Source organism: Taudactylus pleione, unplaced genomic scaffold (assembly GCF_031769625.1).
Source record: "Taudactylus pleione unplaced genomic scaffold, aTauple2 ptg000259l, whole genome shotgun sequence".
NCBI classification, from domain to species: Eukaryota; Metazoa; Chordata; class Amphibia; order Anura; family Myobatrachidae; genus Taudactylus; species Taudactylus pleione.
The window spans coordinates 2,729,704-2,753,835 of NW_028284661.1; the positions used below are offsets into that span (position 1 = coordinate 2,729,704).

Sequence of the window (24,132 nt, forward strand, 5' to 3'; positions counted from 1 at the left end):
AGCAAACGACACTCCTGTTAGTACTTATTTTGCTTGATGTAGTGTTAGAAACAAACTTCTAGTGTGGTTATAGTAGTGATCTTATAATTTGTTAATAGTTATGCTCTAACTAAAATTTTTGTAAAATGTGTAGATATATAGAGCACACACATAATGGAGACGATTCAATTCGGTACATCCCATGTTAAGATTACCACTACGGTAATGGTTCACAGGCTTCAAGTGATATTTTAACTTCATAGCGGGAAGTTTATGTGCAATTAAAATGTGCATGCCGCTTGCTTTGTCTGTTAATCTATATCCTGTGACAGTCATGTGATGTACATGGGTAAGATTAATGCAAGGGCTTAAACTTATTTAAGGCATAACAAATGTGAAGAGGACCAAATACGAAATTGTGCACTTTAAATAAGCAATTAAGATCATACTGAGCATAAGGCATTGTTTTAATTGTTTGAAAGAACAAGCAAGAGCTATAAAACGAGGTAGTACAGGTATATGAGGTGGGAGCAAACTGTTGGTAAGATGAAGCACAGGAAGTAAACAAAATCAGGTAAACATATAAATAAACGGTGATGGACTACATACCACTTGAAACTTCAATTTAGAATTCATCTGTAGACTTAAGTCTGATTCTAAAAGGAATGCTCACTAAACAATACTGTTTTATTACCATATTAGGTTGTTTCAAGGTGAGGCTAGACAATTACTAGTATCTCTCTCCCAAGTTTGGGCACCACTTATATGTGCTGGCCAATGTCCATATACTTGCAGGATAGACTGATTGATCAATAGATAGATAGATATCAGAACACTGACATATATTGGCCAATATAACGTGTGCCCGTCGGACAGTGTGTACCAGCGATATGTCTGAACTACGTCATTCACAGACATATTGCGTCGGCTCTGCTGCACAGACGATGGCAGATGGATATATCTGTAGCTATATCCATCTGCCGACCGCCCGTACACTTGCAGCAGAGGTCACGGGGAGGGGGGCGGGACACACCCCCTGGCCAGTGGGACCCGTTGCCAGAGACAGATGATGGTCATTCAGTGTGTATGAACAACCTTCATCTGCAGATATCTGTTCAGTGAGTACCCAGCTTAACAGTGCATGTTTTACAGATGTAGTTGGTTCACAGGTATTTTCATTACTGGCCGACACATTTTAAAGATCCATAGGTGAAGCTAATTAGATTGTGATGCTCTGGAGATCTGTTAAACATGCACTTTTAGGGGACTGGGGGGGGGGGTGTCGATGTATTATAGCGGCACGGAACGGGTTTACGATCATCTTTACAAGGCGAAGCACTACCGCATAGCGCCCCTGTCATTTACCATCCAACCCCACATTAATACATGGGGGAGCAGCATGATCCGATAGCACTCCTCCCCATATTGCCAGATAATACATCTATACCTGGATTTAGAAAACACTGATGTAGAGAACTGCTCAGCTCCACTCATGAAATATATCATATTACATATAACAGATCATATTTTAAGGCAGAGGTTCTCAAACGTGGTCCTCAAGGCACCCCAATGGTTCAGGTTTTAGAGATATCCATGGTTGAGCACAGGTGGTTAAATCAAATTGACTGAGGTACTAATTAAGTCACCTGTGGTCAAGCATGGATATTCTTAAAACCTGGACTGTTAGGGTGCCTTGAGGACAGAGGGCCTGATTCAGACTCGCTCGCGAGCACACGCAAGCGGGTCGATGGTCCCCCACTACGCATGCGTGAGCCCCAGCAAGTGACGGCAGCTCCGTCGCTCCTGGGCTCACTAAAAGTCGGGGCAGCTGTCGATATTGATTGACAGCTCGCCCCGTTTTGTAGGCGGGGAGGGGGGGTGGCTGTGCAAACTGGGGCCTGCCGTTTGGGGGCGGCCCCAGTGACATCACGAGTGATGTCTGTGGTGAGCTTCCGGCTCTATTAGAGCCGGAAGCTCACTGGGGCTTGCGGCAGACGAGACCCTACCACAAGGGTCTCGTCGCAAGCCCGATGGTCGAGACCATCGCGACCATCACCTGGCCAGACGTAAAGGCTGTGGGTGGTCACCCACAGCTTAGCGAGCGGCCGGCTCCAATAAAAAAACGCCCTAATTCAGAGCCAGCGCTCTGAAAGAGCGTCCGGCTCTGAATCAGGGCCAGAGTTTGGGAACCTCTGTTTAAAGAAATTCTTTAATCATGTGCTGGTGAATTATTTATTCCTTCTGCATCCTTAGAGGGAAATTCTCAAATCATGACCTGTTGGGCTTACCTGAAGACCAGATTTGGGAATAGAGACACTGAGTCTTGCTCACAGGAAGTGATTAAGTAGTAAAATATAGAAATATATTTTTCACATATGATGTACAATATCAAGATCCAAACAAAATATGGCAAATAAATTCTGGGTCTGACGGTCATAGAACACAACTTATTACTTTGACCCAGTGGTGCACAGTAAGGGAAGGGGGGTTTTGGAGTACTGAGAAAACCCCCAAAAGGACCAATTATTTTTTTATTTTTTATTTACAGAGACAGCTCTGCCTCAATTTCTACATTGAGCATGGCCTGCAATCGGAGCCGCATTCTTCCACTCGTACAGCCTATTTGCTGCTGCATCTCCCCTCTCAAAGCAAGTGTATATTCCATTATATATATATATATATATATATATATATATATATATATATATATACACACACCCGGCTTAGAGAGAGAACCACCCCCCCCCCTCCCCCCCTTTTACATATCCAGTGTTTGCCCCTGCTAACACTGGTAAAGCAGATATATGCATATTAACATTTCAAATATTGTATGGATAAAAATAAAGTATAGTCAATACATAAAATATGTCACAGAAGCCAGATGATGGCATAATGAGGTGTGTTTGACAGGGATATGTCTCTGCATCAGTTTGAACGAGGTCTCATTATTTGACTGTGCTGCTAGAGCGGGGTTACTATCAGGGCAGAGTAATAATATCAGCAATCAATTGGGGCAATTCTGCATTTTGCAGATGATTGTGTAAAGGTGCCTACACACTCGGCGATATTTTACACAATTCGCCCGATTTTGACGCATCGGAACAACAAATAGTGTAAAATATGTCCAAATCGTGAGTGCCCACTCACAATCACGATGCGCGAACCCGCTGGTCGTACATCGCATCTTCAGATCTTGCCTGCTGCAGGAAAGATCTGGTAATCTCTTACACGATGTGGTGCAGATTGTACGTGTGTTTGTACTCACAATCTATCGCATGATCTATTGTCCATTCCGTCACTTAACTGAAATATCCCTGTACACGCCCAATCTCCATTTTGTGCAGCATTGTGACTTGGATGAAGATGGACGCGATTCCTTCAGCTGGCACACCTGATCACGCGACCTGGCCTATTTTTTGGTGAGTATTTATGATGCTAGTGCAGCTGAGTAGCAATGTATATGCAAACCCTGTCCATAGGGACCTGCCTGATAGAGGTCACCTGGACGCGGTGGGCAGGCCCATAATTATGGCCATTATTATGCAAAGAACCTCTTTGATGCTATTTAGCAGTTATATTATTAGGTTCAGCATGGTTACAGTGTGCACTTGCATTTGTCTCTTTATGCTTGCACCACCAATGAATATGCCTGACCCACTGTCCACCAATGTGACCACCTATGTGTATAATGCATGACCCACCTACTGACCACCTATGAGTAATGTGTCTATATATTATATATTTAAATAATATTTTGAACATAATAAATTAATTTAATGAATCTATAAATTTATTGAAAAAATGCAATATGTATTAAAATTAACCTTAACATTAACACACCATAAGAACAGAAACAAACCAAAAACAACAACTTTAAAAATATTTAAAACTATACAACCAAACATATCAACATTAAAAATACTTTAAAATAACCAAACTATTAAAAAGGATAATAAAAAATATGGACGCATACTATATTATGTTTTTTTTCCCCTAGCTATGTCTTTGTATAAGGACCATGAGTTTCTCACCGGCTTCCTGGAGCTTTTGGAGGCAAAGGAGTGTCTATGGAGGGTTAGCTGTCGCGACTATTAAAAAAAGTTGAAAAATCAATTGGCATTGGAGGAAATGGTGGAATATAGCTGTCAATACTGTAGTGTTGCATCCGTGAAATGGGTGAGAAATTAAATCCCAAATCTCCATACAGTCTTTGTCAAAGAACGGAAGAGGGTGGAGGAATCTAAACATTCAGTAGCTGATGACATATATTGGCCCAACCTTTGGTACTATCCTCTTATTTCCTTTATCATGGACCAAGAACCACAGCATCAGTCTCTTGTCCCTATGGCCGAGCAAGAGGGAGAAGAGGAGGTGGCTGAAGATTCACAGTGGACCGTCCGAGGCAGGTTTGGTAAGTAGAGACAGTGCATACACACCATGTTTTTTTTTTGTTGTTTTTTTTTAATCCTTCTATTTTTTTACGTACCACTAATGTCTACTTAATTGTCATTTGTCCCAGACAGTCATCCTGCCATGGCATTGCACCCGGCCCCTTAAAATAGGTCAGATCCTCCTCTCTAACCTGTTTGGCCCATGCAGTCCATGTGGTTTGCATTGGAGGTACTGCCACTGATGAAAACTGGGCAATCTCCTCCAGATGGTCTGGGTCTTCTAGCATAGCTGTGCCTGATGCCCTGTGTGGGGTGTTTTGAACAGTAAAAAGTTATGTAGAACACAGCACGCCAACACAACCCAGTCTATTTTGTCCACACGCAGGTTTATGGTGGCGTGGAAAATGCAGAACCGGTTACTCAGAATTCCAAACGCATTTTCCACAATACGGCGTTCCCTAGAAAGCCGCCAGCGGCAGCTGTGTGTTTGTTATAGCGGCCGATGAGAGTCAGGCAGACTCTCATTGGCTGCTGCGCTGCGTCCACTGAGGGAGCCAGCTGGAGCTCACTCATGAGCTCCGCCTTCCGGCTCCCACCGCAGTGGGTGATGGGAGAGACGACATGATATCTCTACCATCCCATAGTGGAGAGCGAGAGCGGGCCCGGGGAAGTGGACAGCGGTGGTCGTCGGCAGGAGCGGGGATCAGGCAAGTTGTGTTTTTTTGGGGGGTTTTTGTGCGTGTAAGAGGCAGTGCATAGGGGGGGGTGGCCGCTACTGGAGCACTGTACAGGGTGGGGCCGCTGCATGGGGGGGGGGGGGAAATGCATAGGGGGGGACCACTTCTGGGAGCACTGATTAAAGGGGCATTACATAGGGGGACCACTACTGGGGGCACTGTATATGGGGACCACTACTGTTGGTACTGCATAGGGGGGGTGGCCGCTAATGGGGGCACTGTATAAGGGGCGGTGCTACCAGGGTACCGTATAGGGGGGCCAATGCATAGTGGGGACTACTACTGGCGTCACTGCTTAGGGAGACTACTACTGGGGGAACTACTACTGGGTGCAATGCATAGGGGGGACCACTTCTGGGGGCACTGCATAGGGGGGACCACTTCTGGGGGCACTGCATAGGGGGGACCACTTCTGGGGGCACTGCATAGGGGGGACCACTTCTGGGGGCACTGCATAGGGGTGCCCAAAGCATATTCTTGCACCTGGGCCCACCACTCTCTAGTTCGGCCACTGCCGGCGATGGCTTTGCTTGCCTGGGGTTTTTTGGCTGCGGAGGGGTGGTCTTTCTGGGGGTTGGTTGCCTGGAGAGGGGGGGGGGGGGTTAGCTGCTCAGTAATGTGGCTGTGGGAGGGTGGTTTACCTGGGGTACCCCATTAGTGGTGTGGCCATGGGGGTTGGTTGCCGGGGCGTAGGTGCTCAGTAATGCTGCCCAGGGGAAGGGGGGGGGGGGGGGTCTGGCTCCTACACGTTCATCCTGGCTCCTAGATTTTAGAAACATTTGTCAAGCCCTGCACGAGCCCGACCACTGCAAGCCAGGCTATATATAGTGCCCTTTTAGAAGCAGGAGGAGGATATTTCGGGGTTTTACGACATCTAAAGTTTTTTTTTTGTTGTTGCCTGCAGTATCACCAAATTTGATCTCTCCCAATAGCTACACTATGGTATACGGTGGCGATGACGCTGATTGGACACGGTCAATACACACGTCACAAGGTCAGACTGTTGGAAGCCGGGACCAATCTGTCCATGTGCCATGTGTTTATTGGCCTATTCAATCCAGTGTCTGACCCAACGTATACCATAGAGCAGCCTAGCTATTGGGACTGAAAATTTGGTGATAATGCAGTTTTACATTATTAATGCATAAAGGAGACTTTAAAAAAAAATTGCAAAGTTATTTATTCCATGTTTGGAATGCAAATGTTATGCTTTTGTCATAAAGACAGTTTTATTACTCGCAGCCACAAGAAATAAATATGTAGTGTTTTTTTCTTACCTTACAAAACTGGTACTGCAGCACTTTGACAATGGTCTTGCAGGTCTCCGGGATGATGACGCCCACAGTCTGAGGGGATATGAGAGTCCCAAACTTCAGGTCTTCCAGTGACCTTCCTGTAGCCAGGTACCTCAGGGTAGCCACCAGCCTCTTCTCAGCAGGGACTGCCCTCCGCAGCTTAGTATCCTGCTTCTGGATATAGGGGGTCACCAGACGCAGCAACTCCTGGAAGGTGTCGTCATCCATGCGCAGGAAGTTGCGATAGTTGTCCGGATTGTTCTCCCGAATCTCCATCAGCAGCGACATGTGAGAGCGCGTATCCCTCTGCAGCAGCCACTCCTTGCTCCAGCATGCTCTCCTCTTTTGCTGGGCCCTCTCCTTCAACACCTTAACCCCAGCATAGGCAACCAAAACTCTATACCGATAGGGATCCATCAGCACAGAATGCAGGATAGAATGCAGGTAAATCACACTTTGTTGAGCCAGACAAAACAAAGCAGAGCACAACAGCAATGTACAGTGGCCTTGATTCAGAGCCATATGCTCTGACAGAGCGCTCGCTCTGAATCAGGGCCGTCCCTCTTACTTTTTGGAGCGGCCTCCTGGCCGCTCACATAGCTGTGGGTGACCACCCACAGCTATAGCGAGCGGCCAAAATGATGGTCGCAATGGTCAAGACCATTGCGACCATCGGGCTTGCGACGAGATCCTTGTGGTAGGGTCTCGTCTGCCGCAAGCCCTGGAGTGCTTTTGGCTCTATCAGAGCCAAAAGCACTCCCACTGACATCACTAGTGATGTCAGTGGGGCCGACCCCAGACGGTAGGCGTTCCCATGGGAACGCCTCCGTCTGGGCAGCCACGCCCCCGACACGCCCAACAAAGGGGGCGTGTTGTCAATCACCATCGACAGCACGCCCCCTTTGGTGCGAGACCCATAACGACGGCTTGGCCGCCGTTATTCGGGTCTCGTGCTTGCGCACGACGGAGCTACCTCCGTCATGCGCACTTGGGCAACATCGACCCGCTTGCGAGCGCTCAGCGCTCGCGAGCGGGTCTGAATCAGGCCCAGTGTTCAGCAGGTGTACACCAAGCCTCACTAGTCACAGAGCAGAAGTGCACAGACCTAAAAATGGCAGGACTGCTTTATATACCCCCTAGTTAAGCCCACCAATTATTTAAATTTAGTTGAACTCTTGCAGATCATTGTGAGGTGTTTGGTGAGCCAACGATTTATCATGTACGATCTCACGATTTGAACATCGGACACGATAGATGGTGAGATCGTGTGTCAAGTTGAACACTTTTTACAACAAATAGTGTCCAGGACTGCCGCGGAGAGTTCAAGGGAAATTGGACACAATATTGCATTGTGAGTACATCGCGTAGTGTATAGGCACCTTAAAATATCTGCGATATATGGGGTTACAGACCGCAGATTCCGATCAACATGTTGGATTTCACAGACCAATTGGTGCTATAGATTTTTAGTGTATGGTAACAATCAGTCAATTTGCAGACCATTAATAGGAAAATGAGGAGCCTTCCAATCAAGATTGGCAGATCTGTCTTTCCAGAAAATGATCTGCAAATCAGTGAAAAATATCTGTAATGTATGGGTGCAGATTGGTGAATCCTTAAATGGGGGGGGGGGGGGGGAAATCACAGATCTGTGAATCTTTATTTTTGTGATTGCTGATGTATGGGCCTCTTTAATCTATCCCTAGCCAAGGTTTTCCCTCCCATAATTAGCTGTAATGTGCGCAGACTTAATTCAATCTCCCTCTGAAGCTACCTACACACTATACAATTATTGGTCTGATTTGCGAATAATCGGGTGATCGGGCTAATTTATTGTATAGTGTGTATGAACGATCGGTTCAGCGTTTCACCGATAAAACATCCACAAATGCATTCCTTTGATTATCTGATCCGTCGGTCAAGAACGAAAATCTCAGCCTCAAATTCCCGATATGGAGCAGAGTGCATTCCCAATAAACTGCCCATATTTCCTATGTACTCCTGTCACTATGTCATCATCCTTGTAGGTGGACATATGCAAAATCAGTGTGGTGTGGTGGATATTGCTAGCTTCTATGGTAAAATTGCATAATGTTTAGCACATATATTGGGGCTGGCAATTTGCTGAAAAATCGCCTCCGTTTCTCATCACGATCAAAAAAATCTGACAGGGTGTAGCTAGCTTTCCAGGCACATTCAATTAGGTGCGAGAATAGCAAAAATCCTGCACCTGCTGGGTTTTTCCAGCAGGTGCGCGATTGTTACTATTCAATTAGGTGCGGGATTTTTAAGGTTTTGAGCGCTGGAATGTTTTTTTTCTCCCACCTCCAGAGCAAGCCTGACTTTTCCTAAAATAGTTAATTTTTGGAAAAATCACAGGACTTGCTCTGTGACCCTGGCTGCACTCCCCCTGAGGTCTGATTAAGCAATTGGAAGTTTCCAAATAGCTTAAATTACTCATCTTCCGAAGCGGTATCGCCTTCTTCCAGTGCCGGGAGCCGGTTCTTCTGCAGCAGGGTGAGTATGTGGGTACTACATCTCCCAGCAGCCCTTGCGCCTCCCAGCAACCGCAGAGACCAATGAAGAGCTCCAGACATACAAGTATATATTTTTTGTATTTAATGCGCCACAGGGTTTTCAGCCTCAAAAACCCAACAACCACTTACACGCGCAAACCCCTGGTAATTAAAGATCGCACCCAATTGGATATGCCCCTTTCAGTCGTTTTTTACAGGACTAACAGCAATGGTAATCAGATACTTTTCAGGTATTGTAGAATCGTAAAAAAAAATCTAATCATACTCACAAGTGCAGTTTAACATGGCAAAGGGATCGTAAAGTGAGTGCTGCCATCTACAAACACATTCTTTATACATGTAGGTTGTTAAACAACCAGTAGTTCAGCAAGGAAAAGGATTAGAAGATGTGATTATTCAAACCGACTTTTCGTAAAACATTAACCTTGCAGAAAAACTTGTCTAGCAAGGCTATAGGTCTAGCTGCTGAGAAATGTACTAAGGAATACAGCATCCTTCAATTTCAATAGTGGCTAAATAGCATAGTAAACAAGTTTTTCTTGCTACACACAAGCAATTTAAGCCCACATAAAACATTTTTGGCAATTCAGATCTAAATAAACAATAGTCTTTCACAAAAAATGTCCCCAAAAGGAAAATCGAGTAGATTAAAGAATGTTGAATGTCCATACAATTTCAGAAATGGAATGCCCCATCAGTCGGGCACCCACTATCTTGCCCTGTTAAAATGCAGATAATTCACGTCGCCTTGCCATGAGCAGCCTAGCTGGTGTTCAAACTGACTCACGAAATGTCAGATTACAACTGATGCAGGTCTGGGCATTTCCAAGACGTCATACTGCGCTGAAGCCACCTACCATTACTTTTACATAACACTATCCCATGTATATTGTTGGAGAAAGGATTTAAAAAAAAAAAAAACATGTGTGTACATATACCTGTAATTACAGCAGTTACTGTGTGTGCAGGGAATGTTAGCCACAAATCCAAGCGACAGATCAAGTTCTATTCTATTCCAGGATCACAGAGAAAAGTGCCACGTGATAACCAAGCAGCGTTCGTACACTAAAAGGCACAACATTGTTCAGGCTGGACAAAGGTTTAGTATTTATCAATTTTATATCTTGGATAGTGTTTGAAAAAATAACCAATAATGCCTCTGCCCATCACTGGCTATCTTTGTTTTTTCCTAAAGGTTTAATTTCCAAGGAAAATAGCATAGTTGGTATAATTCTGAGAAGACAGTAAAGACACCCAATGACTAACTTTTTCACACCCAACCTTTAATGACCAAAGTTGGCAAATACCATGGGCGGTATTCGTTTGTTTTAGTGGTCCGAATCTCCCATCTAAAGTGACAGGAAATCGCAGGGCGCTATTCAGTTGAGGCCCATTTTCGCGCTGATCGCGCCCATAATGGTCGGGTTTAGCCGCGTAAAACAGCTACCTCCGACCAAAGTGCTGGACGCGATTGGGCGCCCAAACAGGTCACTTTTTGCCCATTTCAGCTCTCACCCCCCTGGGGCTGCGAGCTGAAATGGTGCTCCGTAGGCTGATCGCGCCCGACAGGAGCAATAATTGAATAGCTCCTGTCGGGCACGTAAGGGGGCGAAACAACTGTATACCGCCCCATGAGTTATGCTGCCTAAAATAAGAGTTATGGTATAACATACCTTTGTTAACTTTTTCTTTGAGGTCCATAGGGCCACAGGAACTACCTTGGGGTATGTAGTTGGAATGATCCAATGCACCAAACAGCTATAGCTTTGGAGCTCCCAGCATGCACTGGTCCCCCTCCCTATATACCCCGCCCTCAGCCACAGGCATTCAGTTTGTAATCAAGCCTAACGGCAAGAGACAGATAGTGGAGAAGGAAGTACAATGTACACAAGAAACACTCAACATACGAAGAGGGAATCCGTGATACAAAAAGGCCAAAGAACAGATCCCAACTGAGGCCATGTGTGTCAGGATGGGTGCCCTGTGGACCTCGAAGAAAAAGAGTTAACAAAGGTATGTTATAGCACAACTCTTGCTTTCTTCTTCAGGGTCCAGAGGGTCCACAGGAACTACCTTGGGGACTCTCCTGCACAGAGAGGAGAATCAGCTGCCCAAAGGAAGCATCCTGGGAGGCAAAAGTATCAAATGCATAGAATTTGATAAAAGTATGGATGGCAGACCAAGTGGCTGCCTTGCACAGCTGTTCAGCCGAGGCGCCATGTCTAACCGCCGACGATGGTCCAACAGTGTAATGTGCTGTCACCTTGTTTGGGACAGGGAGACCAGCCTGTGTATACATCTGAGAAATAGTCGAACGCAGCCAGCGAGCCAAAGTCTGTTTGTTTGCTGGCCAGCCTCGTTTGTGAAACCCATATAACACAAAGAGTCGGTACGACCCACGTAAATACGAAGGGCTCAAACTACATCCAGGAAAGCTTCACCTGAAGACAGGTCTGAAGACTGAAAGGCCAGAACTACAATTTCCTTATTTATATGAAACCGGGAAACCACCTTTGGAAGGTAACACGCCTTAGTACGGAGGACAGCTCTATTTTGATGAAAAATCAAATATGGAGAGCGACATGACAGTGCTGCCAAGTCAGAAACTCTGCGAGCTGAAGAAATAGCGAGGAGAAAAATTATCTTCGCTGTCAGCCATCGTAAGTCCACCGTATCCAAGGGTTCAATGGGAGGAGCCCGCAGTGCCCTGAGAACCAAGGATAAATCCCACTGTGCCACTGGAGGGAGAAATGGAAGTTGGAGCCGAAGAACCCCTTGCAAGAATGTTCTAACATCCGGCAGAGGGCAATTCTGAGACGATCATCCAGCATGTTTCCTTCTGTAACAGTATTTTATTTCTATTACCTCCTCAACAAAGAGGTAGCAACTGTTCAATAAGCATATATTTAATATCATGTAAGGTGTGTCCAGCCTAAGTAAATGGCTGTGTTTTGCCACTCCAATAAAGTGCAAGCTCTTTTAATGGAAAAACTGAGAAGGGCAATGCGTTCTATGGGGGAGGGGGGGTTTCAATTAGTTCCGGAACAGCACATTGTGCCAGTCAGAGCTTTATTCCTTGAATACGGGATCGCAGTCACAGTATGTAACACGCCCCTGAAATGGTCACACCACTCCGTTACCTCCCCCAAATGATCCCTGACTGTCAATCACACTGCAAGTAAATGTTCGCTACGCATGCGCAGATTGACGCTTATCGCTCAACCTGCGAACATATCGGCATTGCATACAACTCTGTATCAGTCCCACAGTCATTGGTTTGGTACAAAATAACGCATTCATCCTTACATAACCTATGTTTAATTATATGTTAAAGTCAAATAAGTTCCATTACTGCAGCACAGTAAAAAATGTTAAAATAAACCTTACATATCAGCTTTCAGTACTAAGCTCCAGCAGTGGCGTCACTTATTTTGGCGACACCAGTGTTTGCAAATACGCGCTATAGCGTGTATTTTACCCACATATGAGGACCGGGGGGCCCATTTTTTCAAAATGGGAGGGTCCCCAGGGATGCGCTCCGCTGCCAGGCAACTCCCGTGGAGTGAAGACTGTGACCCGGCACGCGGCTTGAAGACGGCGCCGCGGACCAGGCAAGACACTGGCTGCACTCCCTGGGGCATGTAAGTATATATCGGTTAGCACCGCGATAGTGCGAGGTGGATGTTGGTGGGGGAGGAAGTTGTTGGTGCGGTAGCGGTCTGGTTAGTGTGAAGGGGTTTTGTCATAACGCGCGGAGATTAGGCATGTCAGAGCATCTTTTTGGGGGTGTCAGGCTGATTTCCCCAAATCTGATCTCTGTGTCTAAGTAAGCCGTACTTTCCGCCTGTTCAGGTTTCGCCTGGTCCCGTTTTCGCATACTTTCAAATTAAATACGGGGTAAATCGGGAACGCACGCGATACTTTTCCGCCTACAAAACAGGCTCGGCTCAAATTGAATACGGCTCATAGTTGGCAATCCTGTTTTGGATAGTTGTATAGGCCTGGACAATTACATCTTTCATTTTTCAATTTTATAATTTGTCAGGCACATCGCTAGATGAGTGCCTACAAAGCAAGTTTATGTTTACAACAATCCTATGTTCCTCTTTTGACATTTGAAATGATGGCAGGTATACAACATTCAAGTTGTCCAAAAGTTAAACGATCCACACAGCCACAACCCCATAGGCCTATTTCACACCTGCCGATTTTGTCCGGCCGGCAAAAAACCAGGCAGAAGCTGACTTGTTTTTTCAGGCACTCAGTGCCTTTCACATGCAGCGGCTTTGAGCCGGTTTTAATGTTTTTTTTATTATTATTTATCTACTGGGCATGCGCAGCAACTACTGTACAAGCCGGCAGGAGGGTGTGTGTTTCACCTACCACTAAATTTCACACCCGGCAAAAAAAGGCCTGGATTTTTGCCGGCCGGTGAATACCGGCAGGTGTGAAATAGCCTAGGCTGTATGAGAATAGAGATGACCCATATAAACAGAAACCCTAACAAAAACTATTTCAGAGTACAGATATAAAAGAAATGTGCACCACTTATGGTCTGTGTAGCAGCTCATAACAGGTTAATATGTAAGGGTTAAATAGGAGCGCTAAGTGGAATATTTATATGTATAGGCATCAAAATATACTAGCTCGCATCAAACTACAATAAAAAACAAAGACTTTTTAAAACAATATAAAAAAAACAAAAAAAAATCCATGAAACAGTTTCTACTGAGAAATAATAGAAGGTAACAATGAAACAGTGTTTATGCTCCTTCGTATCAGTAAGCGGCTTACTTAGACCCAGAGATCAGCGGCGTAAAAACAGAGGCAGAGTGGCATCATCAGCGGGCAGACGCACCACCGCTATAACACGGACATACCATCTTGGAAAAGACCACCTTCCCTCACAAGAACAAGGTAGGGAAAGCCAGCGGTTCCATCTATAAGCACCTGTTCACATCCGTGCAGCACTGCTAAAATATTGGCTCACTTACAAATACAAAGGAGCATTAACAGTGTTTCAATGTTTCCTTTTTTATTATTCAGGATATAACATTTTCATACTATTGTTTTATAATTTCATAAAGTTAATTCACAATTTTCATTATTTCATAAGTCTTATGTTGATTTTATAGTTTGATGTGAACTAGCATATTTTTATGCCTACACACACACATACATACATTATAAGCCCAGCACTCATATTTAACCCTTTCATATCTCCGAGTAGTGTTATCTAGGCTCCATTCAGTGGTAACTAAACAAGAAACGAATGCAATAGTTCATTCTGAGTGATGTACTGTACGTGATGTGCCGTTGGAACAATGTGGAACCACGCGGCACATCACACATTTTACATTGCACCCGTATAGAGGAGCACAGCAAAATAACTATTCCGAGTGATGTGCGCAGCTGTACATGTTTTGGAGTTGAATTGCCTGCCCCCCCCTCCCACCACCCAAGAATGCTGCTTTATTGATCTCACTCTATTTATGTCCATGGTAATCTGATGGAAGTATAACACTATGTAAACCTTCACAAGGAAGTCATATACAGTGGTGTACAGATAGTAAGTGAGCAGGACAGAGAAGAGTGGGGCCTCCCTCCTGCTCCTATCATTTCATTCTTCAGCTAGTCATACATAGCTTACTAGACGAGCCATGTGGATTCTGACATGTGTGAGAGAGACATGCTACATGCAAAGAGCTGGGAGTCCGGTTATGATGTCATGTTACCATGACATAGGAGTGCCGCCTGATGACGTCAGAGGCAGCCCCGTAGTCGGCCACACTCACCTCCAGCTTGTGGTTGATCTGACTGACCGTCTGCGCCTTGTGACACAGCTGAGCAAAGCAGGAGCTTAGGCTCGTCATCTTCTGCCGGCCCTCATAGGTGATGTCGGCCTGGTCAGGGTCTATCTCGCCCAGTAGTAGGTCCACGTCTACGAACGCCTTATCAAACTCCTTCTCCAGCACCTCCAGCCAGCGGAACATGGACATCCCGGGCACGGGGCCGGGGGAAGCGGCGGTCGAGCACGGAGCCGCCGACATGACGGAACAGCGGAAAGCAGCTGCAGCGGCGGACACCGGGGACCGGAGAGGGAATCACACACAGTCACTGTGACCCCCGTGCTGATTGGCTAGCCGCGGAGAGAACAGGGGCAGAGTAGCCTCCTGATTGGTCCGTCACGGAGCGAACCTGTGAGAGGCTCAGCGCTGTAGCCCAACGCAGGACGGTGATTGGCTGTTCTAGAACCAGGTGCTCCAAGGCTAGCCTGTGATTGGCTGATCCTCAGAGGTGGTGATGGTTTGGGTGTTAGACTGATACACAGCCCATGTACTGGTGCCAGAGCTAGTCTGTGTGCCCTGACGCAGTCTCCCAGTCACTGTTACTTTTGCGATGTTCTGTACTTGCCGGTGAGGCAGGACATATATCTTTATCAGGAAGCTGTAGGATGCTTATCCGGGTGTAGATAATCGTCTGTTTCTGCCTGCCACAACTGACAGATTGCAGGCCAGAGCAAACGATCACAGAATAATCGCAGTTCTGTCACGTGACCAGGAAGCTGTGCACCTCTTGTGTTTTTGTCACGTTTTCACTGTTTATAATAATTTACCGGGGTTGTGAATAGATCCCTTTCATTTCAGTAATGTCTCTGCCCTTGGTAGGAGGGATTGCTTATGTAGTGCTCTGTGTAGCAGTAAATAACATGTTGCTGCATTGATTTGCCTATGCAGATAGAAAGGAGATATGTAATTTGTATAAAACAGGTGTCATACGTGCATTGATTTATTTGCCACTTATGCCCAATTAGCGAGACTTGCATTCGTTTCTCCATGCCATTAAGACTTCACAGGCCTGTTCATGTTATGATGTTTCTCTGGTGGAGAGCTGTCTATAGTCGGGTTGGGTACAGGACGCTGGCACTCAAGATCTCCCGCAGCCTTATCCCTACCCCTAGTGCCGCCTAACCCCAATAGCTACCGTCGGGATGCTGGTGCTGGCATTCTGAGCGCCTGCATCCTGACAGACGGGATATAAACTTTATCCCCAGTCTGTTTGCAACCATCAAGGTTTCTAACCTGATAGGCATGCTTTTACAAGCGATGCTGCTGTTGTAATGGTACCCACTACCGCCTGCTTTCCAATGGGTAATGACTTCACAACTGCTGCATACATCAGGAGAGAGTGTCCGTAGAAGAGCTCCTTTGGTAATGTCTAAATCCCCTTCACCGTGAGGACCCTGACGTCATCAGCCAGTGTCCAGCGTCATTCCCTGCCATCCAAGTGGGCATAGAGGGGGAATATAACCATGTGGCGAGCCACTGTGCCCGAAGCGTGGCGAGCGGACAACAAACTTGAGTAAGTGGGGACAAAGTACTTCTGTAGCTGGCTGTCATGGACATGAGCTGCACTTCCGCCCTCACTCACGTCACTTCCAGGTCCTTAGCGTGAAGGGAAAATACAGCCTACCGAGCTCCTTTGTGCATAAGCAAATGTCAGGAGTCCGTTGAGTATGTGCACAAGCATACCATTATTGGTTAACATGCTTCTACATGTCATCCTAAGGCATGTTGCGGTAAAGGGGTGCGCTTTTAAAAAGGGAGAGCATGTCACCTCTGTTTTGGGGGCATGCCAAAGTCAATGACTGCATCCTTAGATGCTGATTCACTGGCCTTGACAGCTTAGGCAACCTTAGGTGTAGCGGAAAAGCTAATTTCACATCAGCATGGGCATAACTGCACGTGATATTGTGTTGGTGAAAACATGTAAATTTCAATTGTCCATTTATGTAGCATCATTTATATGTAAAAATGCTTTGAACTAGGGTCTGTGTAATCTAAGGGGTTGTAGGAAGGTCTGTCTTCCTGAACAGCCATAAACCTGCCTCACTGTATATGGCATGAATGAAATATGTCTGTGGAATTATATGACAGCTGTCCAGACCCTTATTAAAACAGTCATTAAGAGTCTGTGTCCTGTTTGGGGACAATGATCAAAGAATGGTTGCTATACAGAGATGTGTGAATTGCTTCACCTAGTCAGCAGTGTACGTTTATGACCTCAGCCTACTTCCCAACTTCATAGAGAGCTGAACATGTAACACAGAACCCCTGCTCATGTGGCCAGGAAACCCTGAGCTCCAGCCAGCTGTACCATCCACTCTGAGCTGAAAAGGGTTAAATCACCCCAGGGAGGGGGGTGAGGGGGTGCCTGGAAAAGCAGGCATAGATATGTGACTCAACCCTGGCTTATTGTTCAGTCTGCATGAGACTATTGAAGGATACAGATGATCCAGAGTTCGTCACTGGGAAGGCCACATCCCAGAACCATTTAATCCGCCATGACTCTAATGGTTTGTTTCCCCCTTTATTTTATTTTATAGAAAGTGTCAGTAACTGTTATTCTTTTTATCATTATTATATTCTTTTTAACTTTTTGTACATAAGCTTTGAAGATATTCTTGAATTAAACATTCATTCTAGTTCTGGATCTGTGTTTTTATGACCCAAGGCCTCATATGGCTCATGTTACCTATTTTCTAAGTATTTACAATTGTGTATGCAGGTGAGAGCAGAAGCTCACCTTATGCTTTAGCATTACATTCTTCATCTGCTGGTGGCAGTTACCAGGTTTAGTTAGCGCTGAGGTAACCTGTAAAAGTCACGGGAGGCGAGTCTCAGATTGGCGTATCTTCAGGGGGGGCTCGCAGGACTGTGACATTATGGTCGATCAGATGTCTAATAGTCGCCGTGATGTTGCCAGTGTTTACCTGATACTGCGTCTTTGGAAGCAGGCAGTGTATCTGAGAGCCCGGCAGTTGACGTCTCTTTACAAAAGACGGCTCCTGCGGCATTTGCATAATTTCTTTGATCTGCTGCTACCGAAGACGCAGCAGCCACCTGGATTGTGTCCACCTCTTAATCAGGCCCAAAATGCTTTGCTCATGAGTGCCACTAACATTTCAATTGCAGTTACCTGGGATCAATTATCTAGTTGATGAGAATGGTGTTTTTAAATTCATACTGTGAAGATTACTGGAATTAAAACAAACGTGAGGCTTGAAAGCAAAACATTTTATATAGATAAAATACCTGTCAACATTCCACAAGAAAATTGGGCCATGTTAGATTATGTCCAGATCTGCCAAACCATGCCCATTTTATGTGAAGTGACACATTTTAGGGTAAATCATGTCCCTTTTAAGTACTGAAACAAGTGAAAATCGGGACTGTTGGCAGGTGTGCATGGTTAGCATTTCCTGATGGCCAGATAGTGAAGCGTGATTCATCACTCCAGAGACCGCGTTTCCACTGCTCCAGAGTCCAATTGTGGTGTGCCTTATGCCACACCAGCTGACAATTGCAATGGTAATGCACATGGTTACCTGATGATTGTGTACAGCTGCTCTGCCATGAAAACCCAATTCATGATACTCTTGATGAACAGTTTTTGTGCTGATGTTACTTCAAGAGGGAGTTTTGGACTTGGTAGTGAGTGTTGCAGTCGAAGACAGATGATTTTCTTTTTTAGACCCCTTGGCAGCCCAGGCTAATGGGATAAATCCTACTGAAATACATAGTTCATAGGTTCTCAAATTCGGTCCTCAAGGCACCCTTACAGTCCAGGCTGTAAGAATAGCCATGCTTGACCACAGGTGACTTAATTAGTACCTCAGTCAATTTGATTTAACTAGTGTTCATTTTAGCACCTGTCACAGCCCGTGCAGTTCCTCTTTCCTGCCTAGGGTGTTGCTGTCTGATCTGGTGCTTCTAGCACACTTAACTAATGCAACAAATTGATGAGATAAAGACCAGCGAGTACTGGAAGCACCAGAACAGAGAGTGACACCTCAGGCAGGAAAGAGGAACTGCATGGGTTGTGACAGGTCCAGGGTGCTTTAATGAACACTAATTTAACCATATGTGTTCAACCATGGATATCTTTAAAACCTGAACTGTTGGGGTGCCTTGAGGACCATGTCTGAGAACCTTTGCGATAGTAACTAAAATCAAATGTGTACGTCCTTACTATCTTGTCATTTTTTCCTGCTTTCTCAGCAGATAGTCTAGGTGGCAAGGAGCACTTTTCCCTTTGTCCGTACCTCTGAGGCAGCCCATCATGGAGCATGGGTAACAAAGAGATTGCCATCCTCAATTATAGAATTATTATGTAGTAGACATGATGCAAGTAGAGGCTTGATTTATGCACAATATGAATGCAACTCGTGATACAGCATCCACAAATCGGCAGCTGCCATTGACAGGAATGAGCATGCCCGTAGTGAGTCTTTTTATTCACTCACTGCATTGTGGTTCACCAGAACTTGCCTGCAGTAAGGATAAAGAGCCTGGCTCAAAGAAGTCATAATGCCCCCATACACTATCCGTCGGGTTGCCGTATCCTGCGATGGGATTTGAAACGCCAATCCGCTGGCCGGAAATGTCGACCGGCGGCCATCAATGTTCTGCAATCCCTCGGAGGATCGGTGAAATTATATATGTTAAATTTCACCAATTTGCTTGTGCTGCTCCGCAAAATATGAAAAAAAACTTTATTGCAGTGGCCAGTGCTGGAAGAGGAAGACCAGAGACAGGATTCTGACCGCGTCAGATGGCCCCGCAGCAGTGTCAATTGGCCTGGCAGCAAGCCACAAAAGGGGGAGGGGACCAGCCCAACAGGGACTCTCCAGAGATTCTGGTGGCCCAATCCACCCCTGCTCACAGCAGACACAGTGATTACACAAAGGAAAAAGGTTTGTCTCTTTGAGACAATCCTTTTCCTCTTTTTTTCCTTTGAGTAACCATAGTTACTGTCTTTGGCAGCAGCCCCGCATGAATAAGACATATTATATGTCATAAGTAATAATTCTGGGCTACATGAATTTTTAGAAATACCTATTAGTGCAGAACTTCTCCCAAAATCCCCTTCCCCCATTTATATAAAGCAGACACATTGACACAGTTATCTCTTACAACAGACACAGTGGCCCATTTATCAAAGTGTATTTGAGGTAAAATCCCCGCAAACACCAGTTTTCGGGGGTTTAACTCAAATTCTAAGTATCCCCCGTATGTATGAAGGACCGCCATTGCCGCTGACAGCCGCCTCCCCCATAGGTTTCTATGGGGATGCAATGTTGCCAAATTTACCAATATCCGGAATGTGATGTTTTCCAGATATTGGGGGATGCAATGTTGCCAAATTTACCAATATCCGGAATGTGATGTTTTCCAGATATTGGCCCCATCTGAAGATGACGTTAGCCGCCGTAGCCTATGGGCTACACCTCGCACTATTAGCCGGTGGAGGGATCCACCGGAACCCTCCCCGGCTATGGCGGATGTGCATGTGCAGTCCACGGGACTGTGCATGCGCAGCACCCCCTGCACTGGTCGGCAGCTCTCCGGAGACATCGCAGGGACGAGCTCTGAAATGGTCCCAGATGATACATCCGGCTGATAGGATCACTTTTTGCAATGCGATTAGGGGCATTACGGCATGCCCTGATCGTGTTGCAAAAGCGATCATTGATAAATGGGCCCCACAGTGTTTCCAGATATGTCAGACAGTTGATATTGAATGGTTAATATTAGTGTTTAGGAACATTTTTTTCCCTATATACAGTGCCTTGCAAAATAATTCACACCCCTTAGCATTTTCATGTTCTGTTGCCTCACAACCTGGAATTAAAATGGATTGTCTGAAGGTGTGTATCATTTCATTCACAGAACTTGCCTACAACTGTGAAGTTGTGTTTTTTTTTAATATTGTGAATCAAACCACATTTAGGACAACATAACAGAAAACTTCAGCGTGCATAACTATTCACCCCCCTAAAGACAGTACTTTGTCGAGCCACCTTTTGCGGCAATTACAGCTGCAAGTCACTTTGGATAAGTCTCTATGAGCTTGCCACATCTTGCCCCTGGGATTTTTGGCCATTCCTCAAAGCAAAACTGCTCCAGCTCCTTCATGTTGGATGGTTTCCGCTTGTGAACAGCAATCTTTAAGTCTGCCCACAGATTCTCAATTGGATCGAGATCTGGGCTTCGACAAGATGCTCTGACTTGGGGGATCACTCTGGATACCCCCGATTAGCCCTGCTGAAGGTTTTTGGGGTTTTTAAACGGGCTCAATAGCTGCTATTTTGGGGATTTGGGAAGGTGGTGAAGAATAGTATTTAGAATTTTTGTTTGCTGAAAAGAAGTAGTCCCAGCAAATTTTGTGAAATTTTAAAAAACGTGAAAAATCCACCTGCCGCAAACACATGCAATGAAAAAAACACCTGGGGCATACTTGGGGACCCCCCTAGATTGTAGTTTGCTAGTTTCTAACTTTGAACCCCCCAAAATGAAAGTGCTTTTTTGGGGGTGTTGTGAGGTATTTTTGTAAAATTTTTTGACACAGTTTACCTTTGGGGGACTGTCTGAAGGTTGCCGGGTGGTTTCCGAAATGTTGCACCCCAAAACCCCAATTCTGCACTTTTTTTCGCCACCCATTCCTTGGTGATACTTTTTCGCAGGGTCAAATGCACCAGCGAAAAGTTTTCAAATTGAATGCGGTGTAAAAGCGTCGAAAATGACGTCATCTGAGCAAAAACCTCGCCGAAACAGCGTTTTCGCTCCATATTGAATACCCCTGTTAATGTCAGTTTATTACTAGCTAAAGTCTGATTGATTGCGATCAATAAAACCATCTTTTTCTTGAGCAGCTGTTTTAAAAATATTTCATGAATCTGTCTGTTAATATTATTTATTTGTTGAAAATGTTTGTTTTGCTCCAAGTAAAAATATAGACCATCAACAACTGTAACCCCAATTAATAAAACCGAAGTTCATATTATAGTTTCTAGGTGAGTCTTTATCAAGATGCAGGGATTTTCTATTGCCACTTGTCACCGCAATAGATAGTTTTCTATTGCTTCAATTTAACAGATAAACTTTGCTGGGGAAGCTGAGTGATGCTTTACTCCAGGGCCTAACAGTACAGTATAGTATGCACTTTAGGGTGCCCCAGCACATGATGCTTTGTGCCATAGCACCACTTGTACACCCTAGTTATGACCCTGCTCAACTCCCAAGCGATACTGTCTGGCAGCAGTAAGTGGAGACTTTGGGGCAGGGCCATAACTAGGGTGGTGCGGCCGGTGCTGCCTCACAGAGGGCCTAATTCAGACCCGCTCGCGAGCGCTGAGCGCTCGCAAGCCGGTCGATGTTGGCCAAGTGCGCATGCGCACGAGGGAGCCGGCTCCGTCATGCGCATGCACGAGACCCGCATAGCAACGGGCAAGCCGTCGCTATGGGTCTCGCTACAAAGGGAGCGTGCTGTCGATGGTGAGTGACGCCCACCATCTGGGGCCGGCCCCACTGACATCACAAGTGATGTCAGTGGGAGTGCTCTCGGCTCTGATAGAGCCGAAAGCACTCCAGGGCTTGCGGCAACGAGACCCTACCACAAGGGTCTCGTCGCAAGCCCGACCATCTTTTTGGCCGCTATAAAATTCAGAGGGACGGCCCTGATTCAGAGCTAGCGCTCTGTCAGAGCGTCCGGCTCTGAATCAGGGCCAGAGTGCAGATGCCCTGTGGGTGGAACTGCTTGCAACTACCTTGATCTACCAGTGCCCCCACTGCCTAGCGTCTGCTGCAATGCATTTGGGTAGCTGTGCGCCCGGCTCCTTCACTGCCGGGTGCACCACTTTTAATATACATTGGAGTGGACAGTAACTGTCTTCTGTGATCTGTATCCTGCAGTGTCTGCAGGGAGAGATGTCATGATGTCACGGAGCTGCATATGGTGGACAGGTAGCCAGAGGAAGGTAAGTGGGGGCTGGAATGGAATTGCCACTGGGGGCTGGAAGTGACACTGGGCTGGAGTGAATAAAATTATGGTTTACTATTAAATAGAGGTATATGGAGGGGGGTGATAATTTGTGGCATAATGTGTAAAAGGCATTACTGTGTGGCATAATGTATAAGGGAATTGTCACGATCCGCGGTACTGAAGTCTCCATCTTACCTCTCTGGTGCCTATCCAGGTTGGCATAGAGGGCGTTCTGGGTCGCGGGCCGCGCCCAGAAGGTGTCAGAATATACACTTGGTGCTCCACGGCCTTCTACTACAGGCAGGCTTCTCCTGGTTGTTGACATATTGGCTGCACATTGGGTCTCCCTCCAGAACGGAGACATAGGCGCGGCCATCTTGGACTCTGTCACATGACGCTAAGCTTCCACTCAGTGCATAGCCTGTTGAATTGCTGACTGCACTGACCAATCATCCAGGATCCAGTCCTATGAATTCCTTTCACTGACTGGCCTCTGTTGCCAGTACAACGTCGCTTCTTACCTCAATTGCTGTTTCTGAATTGCGCAGTCCGTCCTATGCAATTGTCTTCATCTTCTATCAAGACTCCTTCATCATTTGCTGCAGTTTGGACTTGCCATTGGGAATTCCTCTCATCATCTGACGCAGTCTGGATTTGCTATTGGGAATTATCTCTCAGTTATCATCTGCTGGAGTCTGGAAATTATCATTGAGAATTATCTCTCAAATCATCATCGGTTCCTACTGGCTATCTTTAATAAAGTTTCATCATCGGTTCCTATCGATTATCTCTAATAAGGTATCACCAGTGGTTCCAACCAAGTGTCATAATCTGTTCCTACCGATCATCTCTAATAAAGTGTCACCATCAGTTCCCACTGATCATCTCTAATAAACTCGCCATTGGTTCCTACCAATCAAACATCGAATCCTCATCTAATCCATTATCATTCCTCAAACATCGAATCCTCATATAATCCATTATCATTCCTCAAACATCAAATCCTCATCAAATCCATTATCATTCTTCAAACATCGGATCAACATCAAATCAAATATCTATCTGCATTTATGGATATTCATCAACTCTTATCAAGTTATTCTATTACATTGGACTTTTATTTCAACCACCATTGATCTTCTGCTTATGCATATACCAAATCCTCATATTATAGCCCTTTCAGACATATCGAGAAACCCGGGAATTTGGCCTGCCTCAGCCAACTTCCTGGGTAGCCGCGTATGTCTGAAAGGTACCTACCCCCGGAACAAGTTCCCGGGTAGCCGACTGTCAAAGCTGGATAATTGGCTGAGACAAGAACAGTTTAAAATTGAAGCGTGCGCAACGCCACCTTGCGAATGGCAGCTAG

The 24,132-nt window shown here is 45.7% G+C and overlaps 1 protein-coding gene across 4 annotated transcripts in view; it reads right to left on the reverse strand.

Moving 5' to 3' along the window:
* The window catches only part of GOPC (golgi associated PDZ and coiled-coil motif containing), a 54,162-nt gene extending 38,804 nt beyond the window's left edge, over positions 1 to 15,358 (reverse strand). Inside the window, exon 1 of one of the 4 annotated variants that reach the window (XM_088480969.1) lies at positions 14,735 to 15,358. In XM_088480969.1, the coding sequence (XP_088337095.1) occupies positions 14,735 to 14,989 (255 nt within the window). In that variant the 5' untranslated portion in view covers positions 14,990 to 15,358. The remainder of the gene's footprint in view (positions 1 to 14,734) is intronic. The other 3 variants (XM_088480968.1, XM_088480971.1, XM_088480970.1) reach the window with 3 other exon arrangements.
* Between the last annotated feature and the right edge of the window lie 8,774 nt (positions 15,359 to 24,132).